A 22,217-nucleotide genomic window follows, 5' to 3' on the forward strand; every position below is an offset into this window, starting at 1 on the left:
CGTTCCAAATATGTTTCCCAAGATATTTCAAAAGGAGCAGTCCAACTATTCTTCACTGAAATTAAAATCGAATTCTTTTCTATTCCCACATGTCCTATTCATCGCTGGATAAAAATGCACAAAGTTCATCTAGACAACAAATTATTCTACGTCACTAATCGGCTTTTCTTGAAATACAACAGTCGTTTAGTAAAATAAGCAATTAAGTAATAATGTGAATATGAGATGATAATAAATGTCATTACATGTTATCTTGAAATAAACATCCTTCTCTAACGAGGTTTATCTAATGCATGTGTATAAATGTGTGTGTGTGTGTGCATGTGTAAAAGATGTCTATTGATATGATGAATAATTGTCCTCGGAAAGTCAGTTCACAGTTGTCTGCAGAACCTGTTAGTAGTTAGTCCTCCATTTTTTAATTTAACATATTTTGACTGTTGTGCTGAATTGTGCTAGACTTTTGCTAAATCGTACTCGAATATTAAAACTATATTTTTATCGTAATTTCTTTCGTTATTGTTTCTTTTAAACTTTGCTTTAGCACAATATGTTAGCACAACTTGGCACAACCGAGTACAATGAAAAAATGGAAAAAAAGCGAAAAGTGATGGGCTGATATAAAAAAACGTTTTTCCCCTATTTTCTCGCGTTTGTCACATTACAGCTTTAATATTTGAGCACAAACCTAGTACAATTCAGTGCAACAGTCAAAATATATTAATTTAAAAAATGGGGGACTAACTTGAACAAAGAGCAACTAAAGATCATGCTGAAACTACTTGTGATTCTACTTGGCTTCGGCTTTGCCGTTCATGCGAGTACAAATGAAGCCGCTCCAAGGGTCAAAACACCTAAGGGCGCGATAAAGGGTTATTACAAGATCTCGCAACATGGTAGGAAGTACGAAGCGTATGAAGGAATTCCTTACGCGTTGCCACCTGTTGGAAAACTACGATTTAAGGTACGCAGTTGGAACTTTGTTGTAACGTTGATGTAAATATCTTTAAGACTTCTACATATATTTCTCAAAGTTACACTTCTTACATAATGAAACTGAAGGAGACTTTTACAATAGATGCCAATTAATAGCTTTCTGAAATTTTAAGTTAAAGCTGTTCCGCTAATTACATTCCAAAGTATATTTTTATAAAGTTTTTCTCACGTAAAAATATTCGCAAAAATATTTCAGTTAAGAATACTTTCTCATTTTTTTAATGCAGCCTCCTCGACCGTTACCGACATGGATTGGCGAGCTATCGGCCACGAAGTTTGGTTCCATATGTCTTCAATACGATCAAGTGCCAGACATGCCTCCAGAGAGAGTTGTGGGTGCCGAAGATTGTCTGTATTTAAACATTTACGTACCAGTACGGGAAAATTGGAGTGATAAAACCGCATTGCCGGTAGTATTTTGGATCCACGGCGGTGCGTTCCAATTTGGTAGCGGGATGTACTACAGCCCCAGATATCTAATGGACCATGATGTTATATTTGTTACAATTAACTATCGGTTGGGGCCAATGGGTATGTAACATTTGTTGTGTGCTTATACAATAAGATTATTGAAAATAATAATTTCAATGTTAAAGTTTATCTAGTAAAGTGTTTTAATACAGACAAAACATGATCTAGTTAATGTATAAATTTCTTTTGGTCATCTCATATCTTCCATTTCTTTAAAAACAACTTCTTAAAAATATCAGGTTTTCTCAGCACGGAAGATGAAGTACTTCCTGGCAACATGGGTCTGAAGGATCAAAGTCTGGCACTTCGCTGGGTATCGGAGAACATCGAATGGTTCGGTGGCGATCCACAGAAAGTGACCTTGGTCGGTTTGAGCGCCGGCGGGGCAAGCGTGCATTATCATTACTTATCGCAAATGAGCGCGGGTCTCTTTCGAGGTATTTTTGCGAGAAGATGCAAAATCAACGCAAAGATTTTTGTCCGTATTACGTTACACTGTTATATACCAATTTTTAATAACATAGGTGGCATATCGTTCAGCGGTACAGCGCTTGATTGTTGGCCGCAAACTGAGAACTCCTTGGAAAAGGCCAAGAAATTGAGTGCTTTGATGGGATGCCCTACAGCCAATACCAGAGATATGATACGTTGCTTAAGATACCGTCCCGCTCGCGAGATCGTTCAGGCTACAAGTGAATTTATGGTGAGGTTTCTTTATTGATTGACTCGAAAACAACGAACGCGAGTGTAAAAGAAGAAATCTAAGTGATCTTGCAATTTCAGACGTTCTTCTTTAATCCCTTCTCTCCGTTCGGTCCGGTAGTTGAGAAATTTGGTGACGCACCTTTCATCGATAAAACGCCCGTTGAAATCATCAATAACGGAGAAGTTCAGGACGTACCCTGGATTACGGGAGTAACGAGCGAAGAAGGCCTCTATCCCGTAGCTGGTAAGATGTGCCTGATAATAGGAACTGCACATCCTCTCAATAATATGCAGACATAAACCATACTATAACTTATCGTAGAATTTATCGCCGATGATCAGAATCTTCGCCAATTGAACGACAATTGGGATATTCTCGCACCGGACTACCTTGATTTCAATTATACCATCCCCAGAGAGAAACATGTCGAGATTGCCCGTCTCGTCAAGAAACATTATTTCGGTACAAAACCAATCGATCGACAGACCACGAAGGAACTAATACAGATGTCGGGTGATCGCTTCTTCGTGGTCGACAGCGAGAAGGCTGCGCGAATGCAAGCCACAGTAAATCGTAGCCCAGTCTGGTACTACTACTTTAGTTATAGAGGAGCGCATAGCTGGAGCGATTATTTCACCGGTGCCACTGAGAACTATGGTAGGTCTATGAGAGATATCGTCGTTCGTATTGAATTTACAAATGTTAAAATACGCATATACGCATATTGTAAACAGTTAATTAAAAATTTATTCTTTTTCATATTATTAGGAGTTTCCCATGCCGACGATGTATTTTACGTGATATGTTATCCCTGGGTAAACTCAACAACAACGCAAAGTGACCGTGATATGCAGAAACATTTACTTAACTTTTGGATATCGTTTGCCACGGAAGGGTAAGTATAAAATATCGGTATACCGCACATTAAATTGAATGTAAAGTCTTATAACACGAAAATACTAATTTTTCAAATTTTTTCAGAATCCCAAAGATAGCCAATGTCGAATGGCCAAACTTGGATAGTACGAAGAAAGAATTTCATTATTTACATATTGCTAGCCCTCATAAAATTAATATGATTAGCAATGCTAATCTTGGAGAAAAAGAATTCTGGAACTCGATTAATTTCCAAGAGAATATATTACGTAGCACATCTGGAATCAAGAAAGAAGAGCTTTAAATGCTATCGGAACAAAAAATGAACGTTTTTTTAATTAAATTTAACTTGACGCTTCAATTTAATATTACGCAGTTTTATGTATACGTGCAATGTAGGGTTGGGAAGTAACTCTAACTTAACTTCGTTACTTTCTCTCCATCTGTAATTGTAACTTAATTCAGTTACATTCTTTTGATAACCAGTAACTAATTTAATAGTTTTCCTACCTACCCGCATTTCAACTTTTTGTTAATAAACCTACAAGTTTTTCGTTAAAACCGCGACGCAATTTATAAGAGGTCCGATTTGGGGTTATACGAAAGCGATTTATTATATTAATAGGGATTTAACAGAGGGGCCTTTTTAATCTTGCACATATGCGAGAATATGTAAAGAAGATAATTAAGAATATAACCCACCCGAATTTTGGCAAATAAGAAGAAATCAACTTATTTCGTACAACACCTTACATATAATACTCCATCAAAGTGGCCAATATTGACCACTTACCTCGTCATATTCCTTCATCGGGCCAGATTAGACCTACCATTCGTTGCTTCGGGCCATACAGTCTGGTCATTTTGACCAGAGATCAGGAAGGAAGATTAGAAATTTTACCTTAATAGTTGATGCATACAAATGTATATTACTAAATTACAAATCTTCATTTAGTATGAGCAAAAATTATCGAATTATTGACTTTAATAGTAATATAAATTGGCATTAAATACATTATTGGAAATAGCATTGGGCGCGCTATTTGGTTTTAATTTCTATTTATAAATCTTTCAGGAAAAATATATTTAAAAGTCTGGGACAATTTAAAATTCCTCAGAATATACCAAATAAATTATGCTGTGTGGGATATTTGAGACATTTTTCTATTGGGGACTGTTTCCTAATGTAGAGAAAAATATTTGCAACCTTGCAATACAATTATTCTGCAATATATCGCAACATTTCTGTGACGCATGGAATCCTCTTTCTATGCTTTCACTCATTTTTCTATACTTTTACGTGATTACATTGTTGACTTGTGCTTTTACATTAATTATAAAAATGTAGTAAATATCATGAATAAAAATACTTTAGTTTGTTTACATTAAAAAATCTATAGCTTTTTTTTTATTTGAAAAGAAATATCTGTATTAACGAAATCGTAAAAATTGTGTAAGGGAAAGTCAGGGGGAATGTTTTTTTTACGTACATTTTATTATACATATTTTACAAAATTATATCTCGGTGAGATCTACGTCAAAATATCTCTCGACTACTATACTGCTCGACTACTGCGTGTTTAACAATTAATGACTTCAGCTGGACGTCGGGCAATTGTCGCGCGATTATCACTGCGTTACGCTCTCCTCCTCGTCGTAGAATTCGTGATTAATACCGCGTACTTGACTACAGACACCGCCAGATATAATTTGTGACGTGGATCGGTAGCGACGCAGAGAGTGCTTATGTCTTCCGTTTTCTTTTTTTCTTTTTTAACATTTTAGAACGTAGACTTAACGTAGACAGGAACATTGTTTCCGAGATACGCCGCTCGACCCCTCGATTGAAGTATTATTCAGCTATATTGTTCGCAAGGTGTCGTATATAAAATATTTCCTTTCTCCTTCTGCCGCTTGTACGATTATTGTCTTGTACGCTCTACTTGCAGAATAAATGCTGTTTCGGGCTACAAACAAAGGTTTACACGATCACACTGTCTCTAGTTGCCGTCACGTCGAGACGAGGGTTTGCGATCTGGCCATCGAGAGAGCGGCAGCATTCGTTCTCCTCCGCGATATCTTCTCCTTTAAAAACTTCACGAACAGCGAGAGTAAAGTTTAAAATATATATCGTCGTTTTTGTCAGTTTTATTTGCAAAAGTCGGCTTTGTACAGAGGGATCTTATAAATTCTCCTCAACTTTTTACACATACAAAATACTTTATACATCCGTCCTCAGATTGCATATTTATTGTCTGCATATTTATAGCACGTTTCTTCATGATACGATCATTGTGCTCGTCAGAATTAACAAATATATATATAAATAAAGAGAAATACATATATACTGCTCTTTATATAAAATAAAGCGAATAACGAATCACTATATGATGCTACGAGTAACAAAAGTTTGTAAAGTACTCGACTGCATGACAAGACGCATATTCGCTCCGAGAATATCGCTTTGAGAATTCGCGTTCGCGCAGAAATTCACAAGAGCGCATTTCTCTCTCCTCCCTTTTACACCTGACTTAATTTCGTTTCTACCGCGTCGATGAAACTCATAAAGCGACTAACCGCGAGGTGAAGACGATTCGACAATAAACTTCAGATGAATTCGTGCACCGTTAAATCGCGCAACCGTATCGTGATCCCTTTCTTCCTCTTCCCATTTTTTTCTTTATTCGTGTGAGTGCACTGTGCCATTTAATAGTGAATTTAGTTGCTTGGACTAGCGCGCATTGAATGCACACTAATAACGAATTCGGTCGCTCGCACTAGTGTGCACTGAGTGCACACCAAGGCTTATTTGTAGTCAATTGTTATATTTCAATTCGTCTTAAATACATGTTCAAAAGGTATTTAGCCAAAAAATGATCCATACAGACGCTGTATAGATTATTTTACTGGCTAAAGGCCTGTATCCACGATGCTAGAGCTTGGTCCGAGTTCTAGTGGTCAATTCTGTATCTAAAGGCCTGCGTCCACGATGCTAGGACTTGGACCAAGTTAGAAAATATTTCAAGAGATATTTAAGACGACTTTTTAATATAAGAATCGATTGCAAACAAGCTTAACAAGCACTCGGTGCGCACTAGTGCAAGCAACCGAATTCGTTATAAGGTTTGTTCAGAGTCAGTTCTTATATTTATGATAATCTTAAATACACGTTCAAAAACTCATCTGGCCAAAAAGCGATTCGTACGGATGCTGTGCGGATCATTTTACTAGCCAAGAAGCCGTTCAAGAGGTACTAAAAATAATTCTTAAACATAAGAATGAACTGTAAACGAGCCCGAGTGTGCACTAGCGCAAGCAACCGAATTCTTGATCGGATCGTCCCGAACGCAGTTTGCGAGAGGACACACTCGTGCCGAAGAAGCGGGATGTTCTGTCGGCGAAATTGGAATATCGCCCGCCGTGTCTCGGCGGCTCCCGGCAACGTCGTAAAAGCGATAATACTGAACATGTGTGGGCCGAAAGGCGATGTCGACTTGGACGTGAAACCCTCTCCCCTGTCGCGAAGACTAAATATTAGTCCCCGACTTCGGCGGCGCCTAGTAATACACGTAACGCGGGTAAAAGACGCGCGTTACACGGTTAATATGTACACGGAGATATAACACGACGCCACCTCGTTCCTCTCCTTCCCCCCCTTTCTTCGCGAAATATCCTAATTTACAATACTATACAGCGTATCGTCCGCATTGAGCTGCGACAGACGCGCCGAGGGAAATTAAATTATCGACCCGAGTATCGCTTCAAATCTCTCTGAACACAAAAGCGCGTTGTACTACGTGTTGCAATCGCGTTGAGGTGCGAGTTAAATCGTTCGCACGACGTCAGAGGTGATCGTCAACGGGACGTTAACACCTAAATGCAATCGGTTTTCAAACCGCCGCTCATCGCGCTCTCCCCTCGAAGCGACGCTATTCGTGCGCAATTTCGCCAAGGCTCATCCTTCTTGCGCCCCTTCGCGCGGACTTTCCAATCGACTAACGACACCTCGATACTATCGATCGAGTCGAATTCGTGGATTAATTTTCTTAATAACTGCGCACTCGTCTCTATGTCAGCTTCAGACGCTGGGCTTCCAACCATCGCGTTCGTATTCCGATTTTTCCCCGGAAAATCTCCAGAATCCGCTCGAGTCTTCGATAAATACATTCGTTAAATAATCGCGCTAGTGAATCGCTTGTCGCGCGGGGCTTCGCTGGCTCTCGTATTCGCGATGACTCGCGTCATCGGTTCAACTTTTAGCCCGATGTAATGCATATTCTATCTCTTTCAGGCGATTTCTCTAGATCCGAAAGACGTTCCGCATACTATTGATGAATAATTCAGAAGATTGAAAAATCTTGGAACTAGTTATTCGCGTAAGGAAGACCAAATTCCGATTAAACGCGCCGCAAGAGCTAAAACGTGGAACTTGATGCGGCGAGCGTGTCAAGCTCGAATAAATCTCCGAGAGCTTCTCCAAAGCTTCCAAAAATAGGTCGTGTGGCAGCTTCTAAATACCTATCTAAATTTCATCGTATACGAAGGCAACTATTCGAAGACACATACGCGTTGGTATTACTACACGTGCTTTCTTTACTTACGCCGTGTTCCGTGGAAGAACCAGAATTCTCGCCGAGCCCGAGGAACAAATGAATTACAGCGACCTGGCGTTAAATTGCAATCCTCGCGATTGTAACTCAATACGCAACTTCGTAAGTTATTTCCGACCGCTCTTAGAAAATACGGCGCACAATATCCGTTCTCCAAGTTTTCGCTCGTAATACACCGAAGAATTGTGTGCTCTAGGTTCTTGAAATCCTCGAGTTCCGAAGCTTGCGAATCTTAGGCTTTGTGTTACGCGCTCGATATTTCATCAGATACATATTGCCGGAGATTTCGCAAAATTATCGCCGTTGCTCGATACTTGCTTAATCTTGAGGAAATTAACACTCGAACTTTAGGCTTGAATTCCGGAGTTAGGTTTGTTCGGAGGGATGTTTTAAAATACAATCGTAATTCCTAGACAGTCGACGAATTAATTTGCCACGTGCTACCGACTTCGTATTATCTTCTGATATATTAGTAGCTAATTAAAACCTGAGTACGCGCCCGCTCGACTTGACAAGGTATTAACGATCGGTCACTTTGTAACTTGCATTCGCAAAAACCTTTCTGAATTATTTATGCATCGAGATATTCGCGTCGACAACGGTAATAAAACTCGACCGGTTTTCGCAAAAATACGAACGGCACTCTCGATCGGCCTTTATAAATTAATTCTTGGCGAGCGCACAGGATACAAGTGATGAATTATTAATGCTTTGTCAAGTAATACCATTGCGACCATCCGTCCGTGGGACTCGTCGGCGGACTGGCAGATCGACGATTTGGATTTGGTGGAATATACTTTCAGACGACCACAGCCTCGTAGGAATGCCCTTTCGGTCCGACAGTTCTAACTTGCGCGTCCCGCCCGCCGGAGAACGCTATAATGTGCGACTTCCTGTAAAAAAGACACTCTTGTTCGAGCTTTCGTAAGTTGTCCGATCGGTCGCGCGATAAGTCGACATTTCAAACATTACGACTGTTCAAAGAAACTTAACTTCGTTAGTTTCTTTCTTTTCGACAACTAGTAACTAATTTAATAGTTACATTAAGAGTTACTTTATATTTTAAACCTCCACAGATTGCATTAGGCCTTGCATTTGCACATGTAAGAAAGTAACTGCAAAGTAACGATTCGTTATTTTTTTTTAGTTACTGTAACGCATTACTTTTCAGAATTGGTAACTTGTAACTGTAACTAGTTACATTTTTAGCAACAAAAAGAAACTGTAACTGTAACTAGATACTTTTGTAAGATAACTTTCCCAACTCTGTCGAAATGATGACGATTGACGTCAGTCGCGCCTGTGGTCACGCAGAAATTAATCTTACTACGGTCAGGGCGCGTCGAACTCTTGATCTCCGACCAGGTACAGAAATTGGAAGGCAATCGCCAGCAGGCTGATCCCTAGCAAGTCACCCATCGCGGTCAGATACGGGATCGCCGAGTTGTCGGGATCAATTTTTCGCTTCCACATCCAGTGGATCATTATGAAGGCGATGTAGAGGAGCGCCGCGACCTGCAGCATCGCCGCGCAGAGATAAACGAAGACGAAGAGCGGCGTCATCGACGTGTTGCCGTCCTTCATGTAATTGATCAGGTAAATGAAGATGATGTGGCCAGGTATCACCATCGTCATCAGGACTCTCGTGGTTCTGGCGTGTATACCTGAGGAGACGAGGCAGTGAAAAGTCCCGGTGATCAAGGAGAACGTCGATAATTTATTGGAAATAATTTCACGAAAGAGGATACCTTTCCCGAAGAAATTGGCAATTGGGGTGATGAAGATGACGGGGTGCGTGTGGCCCGGTGGGATTAGAAGCGTGCCAAGTTCGGCTTGTTTGTGAAGCGCCGTCGATATCCTGCTAGCTTGAACGGCCACCAGGTTCCCGCCGACGCCGTTGATGACCGGCTGGAACACCGTCAGGTTCTCGAAGCGCGACACCATAAACTCCAGTATGAGACCGCCACAGCTGTGAAAAATGTCGCACTTGTAGATTCTTCTTTATCTCGAGCTGTACTCGAAATGTACAAGATAAAGTTCTAATAATAAGTCTTTGATCGGCAATTCTTTACTGTCAGGCTTCGAGTTGACTTGAGGAAACGCTCTCTCTTTACCTGCTGATCAGCATGGCCACCATGACTGGCGTCCAGCCGAAGTAGAGCACGTCGTTGGTGTACTTGTTCTTCTTGGCGATCCACACCCAGAGCGGCGTCACGAGGACGTAGCAGGCTATGACGAGGGGTGCCACCCAGTCCTGCTTGTCTATGCTTTCGTAGAGTATGGTGGCGATCCACGAGAGGAGTGCCAGCGACGTGATGTCGCCGAGGCTGGCGGCTATCGGCGTGGCCACGTTGTCCGGATTGATATGGCAATGACGGGAGAAGACGATGACGCCCGCGGTAATAAGGCCCAGAACGAAAGAGGCGAGGGACGCGGTGACCAGGCTGCTGGCGCACAGTAGATAGGCATGGTCCAGGGAGACCGTGCCGTTGCGGAAGGCACCCATCACGATCGCCACCACGGAACCCAGAAAGCCCACCACTATCGCTTGACACTGCGCACGATTAGGGTGACTTTTTAATCCCGATAACAGCTCGATGGCTCAAGAGAAGTTACATTTCTTCTTCAATTTTCTTAACAGCTGCGATTGTTGAAACACATTGTATAAAAAAATCAGGAGTCTCCCTCGGTATAGAAAACCCAGTTCTTCGGTAAAGTTCAATTTAACCGTGCGTATAAATATTTAATTCTATAAACATTTCGCAAAATATTTTTTATTTTGGGAAAAATGCAAAGAACAACCAGTCATGAGTTGAAGAATTCCGGTAGAAGAATAGTGGAATTAGGATTTTAGCAATTCTGGGAATTTTGTCGTCTACGTTGCATTAGAATGATCGATTGATTCGATTAATTTTCACACACTCGGTAGAAACCTTTTTCTAAATTTTATTCGGCAACTTCGTTCTAAAATATGTTTTATAATTCGCACTGCAAACTCACGCTGAGTACAACCGTTTGATCACGGCGATTCTTTGGGGTCTTTAATTCTTATCGAAAATTTCAAACGTCTGCTGATCCTATACAGATACCGATTCGTTGAAGTATACGTATCGTTTATCGCGTGGCGTGTCTCGTGAGGTAACCAGCTCGTGCTCGCACATGAGGGATCACATGGCAAACAGTCGGCTTTCCGAAGGCCGCCGTCTATCGTCGTCGCCGTCAGCGTTGAACACATAATAAAATAAAATCGTGGCGCCACTGATAAGACGGGCGGTAGCTCAATTCGCTAAATTCAGCGGCGAGGAGAAAAGTCGCTCGCTTTCCCGTGCCGTTCGTTTCGCAATTAACTGCTAACCACAGGTCAAATTGCCCGCGTCATTTCGCGGTATTCTCTGTCAATTGACGATTTCCGGGATGTATCGACAATGGCATTGGCAGGTAGCGCGGGGATTTGTCGAGATTTGCGGATTACGGCATCGCGGAAAAACCTCGTCGCCGGAAACTCGCGGGGCTGAACTTGAACCTTGAACCCGAAAAACATCTAAGTCCGCAGATATATTTACGCTAGATGATAAGGATGCTAGGTGATAAGGAGCCGGGTGATTAACAGCGTAGAACTTTTCCGCGCGTTGCAAAGTTGTTGAACGAGACGTGGCGAACGCGCGCACCTCAGAGGAGCCGAGAAGTCGGGTGGGCCGACCGAGAGGAGAGATTCCAGGAGGAAAAATACACGGCGCCGAAGCGAGCCAATACGCGTTTCGCAATGTATTCGACGGAATTAAGTTAGGAGTCCTTCGTATGACAAACGGCAAATATCGGTGGTTTAATTGTGGAACATCTAGTTAGAACCAGTTTCGCGAAAGTAAACTCCCGCGGCTGAACCGCGAGAGGAGGGTCCGAGGCAGCGCACGCGGTTTGCTCTTAGAGACTTTATGCGCGCCAGAAGTTATTCCGACAACCATTATCGACGACCCCTGCGTTGATTTCGTACCGCGTGCTCTCAAGGCCCGCGAAATAGCTGACGAAATTATCGCACCTGTGTCGAATATCGCGGGAGTCAGTCGTCTCGCTCCTGGAAAAATCGGTGCAATTCAGCCCGAGCGAATCAGCGATGCTTACTTGTATTAAGACGAGATTCCCGATGATCATGTGCCACTGCTCCTTCGGCAAGTCCATGTGTCCGAGATTCGCTTGAGTAGAGAGACGCGACGCCAGAGTCATTTCTAGATTACCCTTCAGCCCCAGAAGCGCCGGTACAAGAATCATAAGCTCGTTGACTTTCTCGAAGACCACCCAGTGCTGAAAGAGGACACGAAAATTCATCGCTCAATTAAAATTAATGCCACCAAGATCACGTTAATTTCAAGTCAACGTGTTAGAAGATAAATGGATCTAAAGATCGAGTTCTATAATTAAACCCTAAGCACGAATTCTTCATATTTTTACATCCTCAAACATTTCAATCGCTTCTATTAAAAATATTCGACGCTACGAATGAAAAGAAATCAACAACAATTTCATCGATGTTAATAGTATACGAGTTGGACGTTCGATTTGAGAATAAAATCGTGCGTCGAATTGATTTCCTACATTTCTACATTTCGTAAGAAGATTCGTTCGCGACAAGAGTAAATTCCGTTCGTACTTGGACGAGATCGAGGACTAATCCGGCGCCCACCATGCCGAGACCGGCGATGAGGAAGGGTATGAAGACCTGGATGGTGATCGCCAAGTACGACTCGAGCGGCTCGTCCTCGTCGGTCACGCCATAGAGCTTGCTCTCGGCGACGACGTCCGGCAACCGGCCGCCGTCGACGCCCTCGTCGAAGATGGTCACCTCGAGGCAGTCCTCGGCGGTGGAGTTCGCCGTTGCCGCCTGTCCATTCGTGGCGGTGCTGGCGGTAGTGGTGGCGGTGGTCGTGGTGTCCTTCGACTCGGAGGTGGTCCGCGAGCGGCCGTCGGTCGGTGTCATCCTGTGGGAGTGCAGCTTCTCCGGAAGCAGGGGCTCCTTACATTGCTCACTGCCGACAGAAAGGTCTCCGCTGGTTAAGCTACTTCTTTCTCGGCACCGAGTGCCGGAGAATCTCATTAACCCTTTGGCTACGGCCGTCAATGGGCGATAAACTCGAACCGTTACGGTTTATCAGTATCTTGGAACGAAATTGCCGAGATTGCCGTTCTGCGGTAACGAAATGGTAAAACCGAGGGGGAAACCGCTGAGAGCCTTGTGGTGTACAGATTTGCGGCATTACTAGGCAGCTTTTGGACATTAGGCCTTGCTGGGGCATTATAAAAATAAAATAAGATAATAAGATAAAGTAATGCCAACTGGGCATTAGTGGGCATTGGTGTACAAGATTTTGCTCAGCGGTTTCCCCCTCGGGTAAAACGTTACCATTCCGCGTTCGTGGAATCGTCTTTTCAACTTCACGAACTCCAGAGTAAGAATTGATTAATATTGATATTATAATATTTGATTCAATTCAATCTTGGAACAATACTTGATAACAACTGTTCTAACACTTATACGTAATTTAGTAATATTCTATTGATAAGAAATAGATTGTATTTTATTTCTAGAAATCTTTATACGCTGTTCGATCATTAAATATCATTTGAAAGCTGATATAGTTAGAGAATTAACGTTAAGAAAAATCCACTCCTCTTTTACGGCGTAAAATTAAAAATGAAAACGGAGACGCTTGAATTGAGCGATGCGAAATGAATCGATGCCGGATGAATGGGCGCGTGACGCGATCGATCGTCGTAAATCGCGCACGTGCGTAAATCCACGATTAATTCCGCCACACGATTCTTTATTCGCGGTCCTATGCCGAGCACTGTCACTCGCCCACCGCATCTTAGCGCAGACGCTCGTTGATTCGTGTTTTCCAACTCGACATTTTGGCCGTGGTACCTCTTTTTTTTTCACAATCGAGAGACCGAGAACTTTTCGCACATTACTTTTCAACGTACTTTTCGAACTTGACGCCGGTATTGGCAGTCTGGAGCGACTGTGGCTTGTCGGGCGGCACTCGTACCGGATGTTGATGCACCTGGCCCTCTATCATCTTTCTACTGAGGGCTGCGTGATACTCGCTGCCGCGAATATACAGCCATTCTCCTTTGAGAATGATAAGACTCGCGCCGCCGACAACGACGACGACGGCGATGACGACGACGGTTGTATTTCAGGACACAAATAACGTAAATTACGTAATTATGCCGCGGGACAGCCGCTATCTTTCTCTTCTCCCTTTCTCTCTCTCCCGCTGATTAGATTCGTTCAGGAACTGCTGTTAATCACGGCGAGAACCAAAATGTGAATCATCCAGCGACGTGCCTGGGTCGAAGAAAGGTGAGCAGCCTCTCCCCTGCCTGAGGACCACTGCCAAACAATCGTCATGTTAATTCAGAGATTAACAGAGCACGTGGGGTACGGACTAATCGGAATTTCTTAGAGTCGCTATTGGGAAAAAAACGCTAAAGCTTGCTCGTAATTTTCTACTTCGAGAAAGCTGACATCTCTAAAGCACGATCGCTTTCGCAGAGTCGATTATATATTTTTCAAACAATTTCCCGGAGAGATTTACGCAAACTTTACGTCGCTCCGAAGATTCCGAGTACTTTCTAACCAACGTAGATGGAATTTAAATTACTCGATCCTGCAATATTGATCCTACTCTTAGATAATTGCCGAGTCTGCGAAACGATATCGTGAAAGTGGTATCGTACACGGAGATAATTTTCTCATAAAATTTAGCCTCAGAATCATGTCATCGTGGGACAACATGGTGTTTTGAAGAATTTTATGAGTTTCTTTGAAAGTTTACCATACATTTTACTAATAAAATGTATAATTATTAGTAGTTGTTCAAAATGCCGTGTTGCCCCACGATCTCACAATTTTCAGGATAAATTTTCAGGGTAAATTTTAACAGAAAATTCTCTCCGTGCATCGTCACATACGCATATAAGACTACACGATTCCGTGATTGTGCGCCACGTTTACGAGGACTCATCACGTGTGTCATGCAAATATAGTATCGCGAATAGACGCAGTTTCATACACATCGCGCGTGTCTCTAATTAACATGTAACACATTCAATTCCCCTCCCTCCCCCGCTTGAGCTCCGCCTCGGGAGGAATCGCGATGATTTGTTTCGCGGTAATCCCGCTAACGCACGTGTGTGCCCCATTATGCAATTAAAATAACTTGCACGGAGGACGTTAACAAGTTATCCGCGGCGCCGCGATCCACTTCATTTTCCTTTAATCCCAATCGAACCGGCCGATCGAATTCGGACTGACTTTCGATGCGAGATCTTCGGTTATCGGTATCTGGAATTCACGCTTCGATTTCGTCGCTGCTGAGTACGCCAAGGGCGATAACGATGTTCAATCGTGCGGCGACCTTACGCGTGGAAATTGAAACCGCGAGGGCAGTTTGATCGAGGCCAAATCGCACGGCCGTTCGATCGAGTAGCGTTGCCTTCGTAATCTTAACTGTAACGTCGATATTACGTCAGAGCTCGAAAAAGAAACGAAGAAATCCCCTACGCTCAAGTATCGCGACTGAAGGAACGAGCGGATGGCAATTTTAGTCATTTGGAAATTAAATATTTAATTTTCCAGCTTGGAAAATTATTTTAAAATAATTTCTCTCCGTTTTTCGTGCAGTCGCTGTCTCTATTCGTTATCCTACGTGATCCGAAGATTAGAAGCGCCCAGCTTCTCAGGCTCCTCGATTCTCAGCGATTCCGTTCGATCGGCGTACTTTTCTTTTGCAGAGGTGGCACATTTGGTTTTCTCCCGTCGTCAAACGAAGAGCACGAGAGCAGGCTTAATCGCGTCAATCGAGATACAACTAGGCCGCCGGCCCGATCGATAAGGATCAATGTCGAGTCACCCGCGCGATCGTGTATTCATTGTCCGATTAGCTGCACCTTGCGTCACGCGTCGACCGACCGGCGGGTCTGGAAGGCACGTTGTGCATCGCACGAGTTCTCCCGACCTTAACCTACGCACAATCAAGCCTCTCCTCGTCGGGGAGCCTCGACGGAGCGCTCGGATGCTATCTGCATCTCGCGTCCTTCGTCCGTCGCGGTTCCCCGTGTCGGCGGCAAACAGGTAGCGGTCTACACGCGGCGGGAAAAACGCGTTCTCCAAGACCTTCGTCCCGGCGCGACGCCTCCGCGACCGGTTCTCCCTCTTTCCCGCGTTTCCGACTCCAGAAGGGTTCTTCGCTAGGACGAAACTTATTAGCGGCTACCTACGAAATAACGAACATGTGCCGCGCCTCGTCGAATTGGACTCGGCATCGCGCCGCGTGTACGAGGTGACGCCCCGAAGAGAGCGGATCGCGAGGTCCGCTGGACATCCAAGGCTCTGATTTGATAGCGATTTAACTCGCTTCTTTGATACAGGACGAAAATCAATTGGAGTTTATCTTTTCAATATCTAACCGTCTAAGGTCCGGCTTCACCAACGTCGCTTAACTTTAAGCTTAGCTTAATTCGTTCCTTGTCTCTTTCCAACTGTTACTTTAGAAAGAGACGGGCGTGAATTGAACCAAGATTAAAGTTAAACGACGTTTGGTGAAATCGGGCCTAAGGGCCAATTTCACAAACATCGGTTAACTGTTAGCGAGAGTTCGGTCAACTTTTTTCCACCTATAGTTATCTAAGGAAAGACAGAGAATGAATTAACTTTCGGTTAGCAGTTAACAGACATTTGTGAAACTGGTCCTTAAATGTTTCTTTTATTCTTAACAAGTGGATTGTCACGGAACCGAACTCTCCATTTCTCCTCTGTCGCTTCGATTCCCCCAAGTCTCGGTCGCGCGAGACTTCATTAGTACTCGCGTCAGCTGTTACGACTCTTGACTGAAAATTTTTAGCAACGCGCGGGAATCCACCTGAACCGGCCGGATATTAGTCTCCGGGAACTATTTCGCGGAACGAGATGCGATTCGTAAGATCCGTCCCTAAAATAAAACGTGTTTCCTCGCCAAGGCGCCCCGCTGGGTCAGACGAAATTCCGGCCTCTCCGAATGGCCGCTCCGTCCCTTCGCTCGTACCTGAATCCCCATCAGGCGTGGTCCCAGACGGACCCCTGACGTTCCCACGAGACCCACCGTCGGGTCCCCTCCCCCCTTCCGTCCAGGTCGCTGATCGCCGGCTTCGTGGCCCGGTGATCGGTTCTTCGGCGCGAGATCAGCCCACATCCAGCATCTGACGGTGGTCACCCGGTGGCCTGGTGCGAGGCCGTTTCACGCTGCGGTTACATCGCGACTGATCGCGGTCGCGCATCGTGCTCGCGTGCATGCATGCCTTCTTAAAACTAGTTTGGAGACACACGCTCCTCTTGTCTGTGTGTGTCGGCGGCGCGCCGGAGGGAGCAAGCGCAGGTTTATCGATTCGCCGCCACTTCCCAGTTCACAGACGGCCCGCGAACTCCTCGCGGCCGTGTACCGCCACTCCGGTACCAGCGCGCCAATGGCGCGCCATCCCTGGCACCCCTCTAGGACGGTGCCGCGAGGGTCGTCTTTCGCGCCCCCCAGTCCCCACGTAACGCTACTCCAACGCCGATCCACGCACCGCCATCGGTTGCGTCATCGTTTCGCGCAAACCGCCGCTGTGTCAGCCAGTGATCTCGGCCGCCCCCGCCTCGAGTTCTTCGTCATTTCCAAGAATCGTCGTGAGCCGCCCTCGCGTTTGAAATCCTGATGACGCCACGGAACCCCCGATCGCGAACGGTTGCGTCAGCGTTTCGGTGCATCCGATGCCATTTCCCTGCGTCGTCTACGATTTCATCGGGTCTTGGATTTGCCCTTAATAATTTGTAAGATTTGTCTTTGTGCTCACAAGCATCCGAGTGACTTTATCCTTCGCAGTGTGTCACAAGTCGAGTTAAGCTCGTTGACGCGTCCACTATTTTCGTACCGCTAAGACAGAGGCTCTTGCAGAGGCGTTTCATTTCTTCGAGCTATCCGCAGAAATTGCTAAACATCGACGATACGCGACGAGTGATCGACATCTCTTCTCGCAAATGACGGCAGACACATGGCGATTGCGTAGCACCGGTTACGTCATCGATCAGCAGCTGATGTGTACGGCAGCTTCTCGTTCATTCATGGATTTACGGCGCATTACGGCGAGAGAGTTGCACAATCATCTCCGTTTCGCACAATTTTCGCGGCTTACGGACGACTCGCCTTTATGCGCTGTAATTCGATGATAGCAATAATTTACTTCAGCAACAATATTCCGCCAATTTTCATTTTGTACGTCGGTCCCATTAGAGCGTTGTGCCAGGCATAATTGCGTCGACCTGGTCATCGATTACGCGTATCCTCGCGGATTACGATGCCGGGCAGAGCTTTTATTCTGTCACAGAAATCATCAAGCGTGTCTGATCTTCAACGAAATTATTGGTAGAGAAAAAGTCCCCTATTATGAGACAAGTTCCTAATATGAGACAGCGGGGTTTCTGTTAAATTAACATAAATTTATTGCTGTTGGAGTGAAATCTGTTTAATGGAAAATTCATTATTATTTGTGCACCGCTACGCGAATTGTTACTCCGATCCTCTTCTCAGTTTCGTAAAACCAGTTTTGAAACCGGCTATCTCACATTAGAAGCCTATCTCTCTCATAATAGGGAACTTTCCTCTAGCTAAAATAATTAGCTGGATTAAAAAAAAATAGATTACTCCTCTTTGCAACAGAGATTTCTAATTCTCCCGATTCAAGTTATTTTTTACATGTTATATTTTTACATGTAGATTTATTATTTGTGCACCGCTATGTGAATTGTTACTCCGATTCCCTTCTCAGTTTCGTAAAACCAGTTTCAAACCTTGTGGACAACAATTCAAAATTCAACATGCGCTAATACGCAAAGTTCGGCATTACAGATACCGCGTATCTAGGCTTAAGCGTGATGCAAATGTGTATAAATCGATCTACCTGTAGACCGCGAGCAATAACTTGCATTGTCAACCCTATTCAGTGACTTCCACCAGCGCAAGAAAATTCATATTGATTTTCTTTTCTGAACTTGTCCAATATTACTCTCGGAGAATAAAGACAGCCCAGCAAGTACGACATTACGTAACGTTTTTATATGTAATAAACGGCTTACGTCCTCAAGTTTAAGTGCCAGTGAAAAACAGGAAAGGCATTAAGAAGCCGTGACTGTTGAATTAGTTGCGTATTTTTAATATATTTTTATTCTGTCTCGAGACACCGCAAAGTTCTCGCTTCGTTATATCTATTCTTCTTCTAAATTCTTTTTTCCACGCGCAGTTATATCTCGTATTATAATTACGTCAATTAACTTGGCGGCCGTGAATGTGATATGATGGGAAAAAAGGTATAATTATACCGATCGATCGCGCGATATTCATGCAAACGAGTTGGCAAATTGAAGCAAAGCACCGATAAATTAACTAGGATATCTCTTAACTTTGCGAGATGATGCAATGAATTCAAATGTCTACATCTAAATGTGCATTGCATTGAAAAAGATTTATGCGCATGCGGTTTGAACTGATTCAGCCTTTTTTTCCCCCTTGAAATTAATATATTATATAAAACGCGCAGATCTTTTTCTGTACGGTATCGTCGAATTTATTGCATCATCTCGCAAGGTAGTCTCGGCGATTAAAGTCCAATATTATTTCTCTTATTATTATGAAGGCGCATTACAAAAGGAATTGCGATCTCTATCGATTCAGCGGGCCGCGTCTCGTACGGCAGAAATCCTTGTCTAAAGTGGAGCGGAAAAATTCGTTCATAACAGTCAGTCGGTCAATGACGCGCGAATAGGATTCACTGGCCCGTCTATGACCGTATCCTGTGTAGGAGCGAAGCCGTAACACTCCGGCCGTTCGTGACACGGCAATTTGTATTCTGGTAACTTGAGGATTAGGTCACACTCGTGTGTGTATATAGTCCCGCTTTCCTAATGATTAAACTCCGCTGAAACGCGTGTATTTCCTGTCGTACGAGCAATTGACGTCGGGGATGCGCGGGTCCTCGGCGTTTTCGAACGAACGAGAACAACGGCGAATTAAAACGCCAATTAATGGCCGTAGAATTGTTTACCGAGTGAAATCGACGGGGTTCTTCCAAGAGTTACAAAGGAGGAGCGTATCAAAACTATGTGACAACGAAAAATCAGATTATTGAGTACACGATTAACGTTTCCAATTAAAAGGCGAATTTCATTGTTTAAATACGCGGATATCGTCTGCGATAAAAGCGGCAGGTATCGAAATCTCTAACGACACTTTTAATTCGCACTTTGACGAATGACAGCCGCTTAGTCCGCGTGGAACATGACGGATCGACATTTGTCTACGCGGAGAGAATTTTATCTTTAAGTTTACCATGAAAATTATGTGATCGTGGCACATTCAAGAACTTTATGAGAGCTTCTTTGAGAGTTTATCATACATTTTACTAATAAAATGTATAATTATTAGTAGTTGTTCAAAATGCCATGTTGTCCCGCGATTACATGATTTTCAGAATAAATTTTACAAGAAAATTCTTTGTGTAATTACGCAGGTTCTATGTTAGGTATCGGACACGCGCGGGAAACTTGGCGGCACGCTACTCACTCGAATTGTACGTGATCGTTCTAGTCAACATGCCCAGTTCGTCCAGCATCCAGCGATCGACACGATCGGCGCTGCGCCGCTAATGATACAATTTGTTCCTCGAGATCGTCTTACGAGGTCGAGTTTCTTCCTCGCGATCAGACCGCAGCGGCAGATACTCACGGTATCCCTTTCGGTTTCGAATTACGGGACGAGAGAGAGAAAGAGAGAGATTCATCTCATGAAAATGAAGCAATCTGCCCATTCGGTGGGACCACGAATTTTTCTCGCTATTCTCTTCGGCGGCGCGCGATATTCACGAAAACCAGGTCGATGGTGCATACCGACGTTTCATTGAATGACATGCTGGACTATCGGTCGTGCACGCGTTTCGTTCGTGGGCACGATTCGAGCACGATAACGCAGGTCAGACGACTGACGAGCCGATAATACGGCAAGGGTAACATGTCGTAAACGACGATTTTACGATGCCACGTGTCTGTTCGTTTACACGTTATCGGCGAGTTTATTGCATGGCCGTTGTATAACTTCGAGCGACGATAATGCACCGTCATTGAAACTCTTTGAATAATTTTTTTACCTTGACTTTGATAGCGCAAAGAGCGCTAGTTTCATAGACAGCGTTGAATTAAACAAAAATCAGCATCCTATTTTCTTTGAGTTTTGTGCAACTTGAATTTTAACTCAACCATCCGACAGGCATGATAAGCGAGCGCCGGCTTAAGGTAGTTATTTCGTAAAATCATTTATGTGAGAATTGTTTCAAATTTTTACAGTTTATTCTTTACATTAATACGTGCGAATAAGACTAATTAAATTAGAATTGACCGTCTCAAAGTTCTAAAAAAAAATGTTAAAGTTTGCTACGTTACACGAAATATTACGAAATATGTAAAACACGTTAAAAATATTATTACACGTAACAATATAATTCGTTGTAATATTATTACACGTGAAATATTATTTATCTTTAGAACATTGAGTGCCGTTTACCGTCTGGAAGAAACGTTTAAGCATTACTGCCGCGAAACAACTACCTTAATGACTTATTGTAGTCAATTTTGTAGTTGCTTAGATCGGTATATTTCTAATCTATCTTGAAAATTGCTCGCGTCTTTAATTTACAATACCAATCTTGAGATCTAATGTTTTTCTATTTTTCGCAAATGTTTTACTCAACTTTCCTACGAAACGAATCAATTAATTAAAGCTTCGAAGACGACTCGTTCAACGTATCGTACTTCATTAAGTTCCATAGGATTTGTTTCGGAAGATGTAACTTTTTTACGAGTCCAAGTCTCTTCGCAAGCATAGGTTTTGGCATGTATCCGGCTAGAAGCGATATCATCTGCCCGCACGCGCATACCTTTCGTGGTTCCTTTTAAAGCGTCGATTACGTAAGATTCGCTCTTGACTCGGCAAAGGTCGACATTGAAACCGGGTCTGAATGAATCGTGTAACTGGAACGCATTCAAATACGCGACGATTTTCCCCGGCAATTTCAATAAAACGGCGTATACCCACGTGTAATTTAGCCGCGCGCGTGGATTCTGCCGTCCGTTTAGCTGGAGATACGGGATTTTACCGACACCTGATCTCTCTCGTCAGATCTGCGTGTCGCTCGCGTCTCATTTGAAATATTAACGTAGCTGCGACAGTGCATCGCGCATTTGCAATTACGATTTGCGCGCCACTCCATTCATTTTCCTAATTTCATTAATTTCACGCGCGTCAGGATATGTCGCAGAAAGAGAACTGCATTCATTAGTACACCATGTACATGTTACGTATATTGCTGCATAAATTGCTATTATCGCAAGTAGAGATGTGCATTTGATAAGGCTGTCTCTTCCCAAGGTATCTACTTTAAGAACTGATAATCAGTACTTGATGTTCCTCCGCAAGTTGATCGTACAAGTGTAAACAAAT

General features: G+C 43.6%; 2 protein-coding genes across 7 annotated transcripts; one reads left to right on the forward strand and one right to left on the reverse strand.

Annotated features, from left to right (window-relative positions):
- The first annotated feature begins 317 nt into the window (after positions 1-317).
- Positions 318-3,538, forward strand: LOC105563338 (venom carboxylesterase-6-like). 4 transcript variants are annotated; one of them, XM_012014846.1, is made up of 9 exons: positions 318-402; positions 756-964; positions 1,224-1,527; positions 1,707-1,904; positions 1,992-2,170; positions 2,251-2,416; positions 2,495-2,830; positions 2,942-3,068; positions 3,155-3,538. In XM_012014846.1, exons 1-9 carry the CDS (start codon positions 333-335, stop codon positions 3,351-3,353), a joined length of 1,788 nt encoding a protein of 595 aa, XP_011870236.1. In that variant the 5' UTR covers positions 318-332; the 3' UTR covers positions 3,354-3,538. The 4 variants fall into 4 exon arrangements, with proteins under 4 accessions (XP_011870236.1, XP_011870237.1, XP_011870238.1 ...); XM_012014847.1 differs by having other exon boundaries at positions 318-395; positions 767-964; XM_012014848.1 differs by having other exon boundaries at positions 335-395.
- Positions 3,539-6,036: 2,498 nt separating this feature from the next.
- Positions 6,037-21,076, reverse strand: LOC105563339 (solute carrier family 41 member 1-like). 3 transcript variants are annotated; one of them, XM_012014851.1, is made up of 8 exons: positions 20,289-21,076; positions 13,636-14,047; positions 12,305-12,680; positions 11,779-11,958; positions 9,774-10,213; positions 9,408-9,628; positions 8,987-9,323; positions 6,037-8,552 (listed from the first exon to the last, which is right to left on the reverse strand). In XM_012014851.1, exons 2-7 carry the CDS (start codon positions 13,728-13,730, stop codon positions 8,992-8,994), a joined length of 1,644 nt encoding a protein of 547 aa, XP_011870241.1. In that variant the 5' UTR covers positions 13,731-14,047; positions 20,289-21,076; the 3' UTR covers positions 6,037-8,552; positions 8,987-8,991. The 3 variants fall into 3 exon arrangements, with proteins under 3 accessions (XP_011870241.1, XP_011870240.1, XP_011870242.1); XM_012014850.1 differs by lacking the exon at positions 20,289-21,076 and adding an exon at positions 16,740-16,966; XM_012014852.1 differs by lacking the exon at positions 13,636-14,047.
- Between the last annotated feature and the right edge of the window lie 1,141 nt (positions 21,077-22,217).

The sequence above is a fragment of the Vollenhovia emeryi genome, unplaced genomic scaffold (assembly GCF_000949405.1).
Source record: "Vollenhovia emeryi isolate VEMERY1.0 unplaced genomic scaffold, V.emery_V1.0 DF939177.1, whole genome shotgun sequence".
Taxonomy (NCBI): domain Eukaryota; kingdom Metazoa; phylum Arthropoda; class Insecta; order Hymenoptera; family Formicidae; genus Vollenhovia; species Vollenhovia emeryi.

Coding starts and splice junctions, on each gene's coding strand:
- LOC105563338 (XM_012014846.1), top strand. CDS start 333: ATGTCTATTGATATGATGAATAATTGTCCTCGGAAAGTCAGTTCACAG. Junction 965..1,223: donor TTGGAAAACTACGATTTAAG/GTACGCAGTTGG, acceptor TTTTTAATGCAG/CCTCCTCGACCGTTACCGAC. Junction 1,905..1,991: donor GAGCGCGGGTCTCTTTCGAG/GTATTTTTGCGA, acceptor TTAATAACATAG/GTGGCATATCGTTCAGCGGT.
- LOC105563339 (XM_012014851.1), bottom strand. CDS start 13,730: ATGATAGAGGGCCAGGTGCATCAACATCCGGTACGAGTGCCGCCCGAC. Junction 9,629..9,773: donor GTGGCCATGCTGATCAGCAG/GTAAAGAGAGAG, acceptor CATTTTTCACAG/CTGTGGCGGTCTCATACTGG. Junction 9,324..9,407: donor TGCCAATTTCTTCGGGAAAG/GTATCCTCTTTC, acceptor TCGTCTCCTCAG/GTATACACGCCAGAACCACG.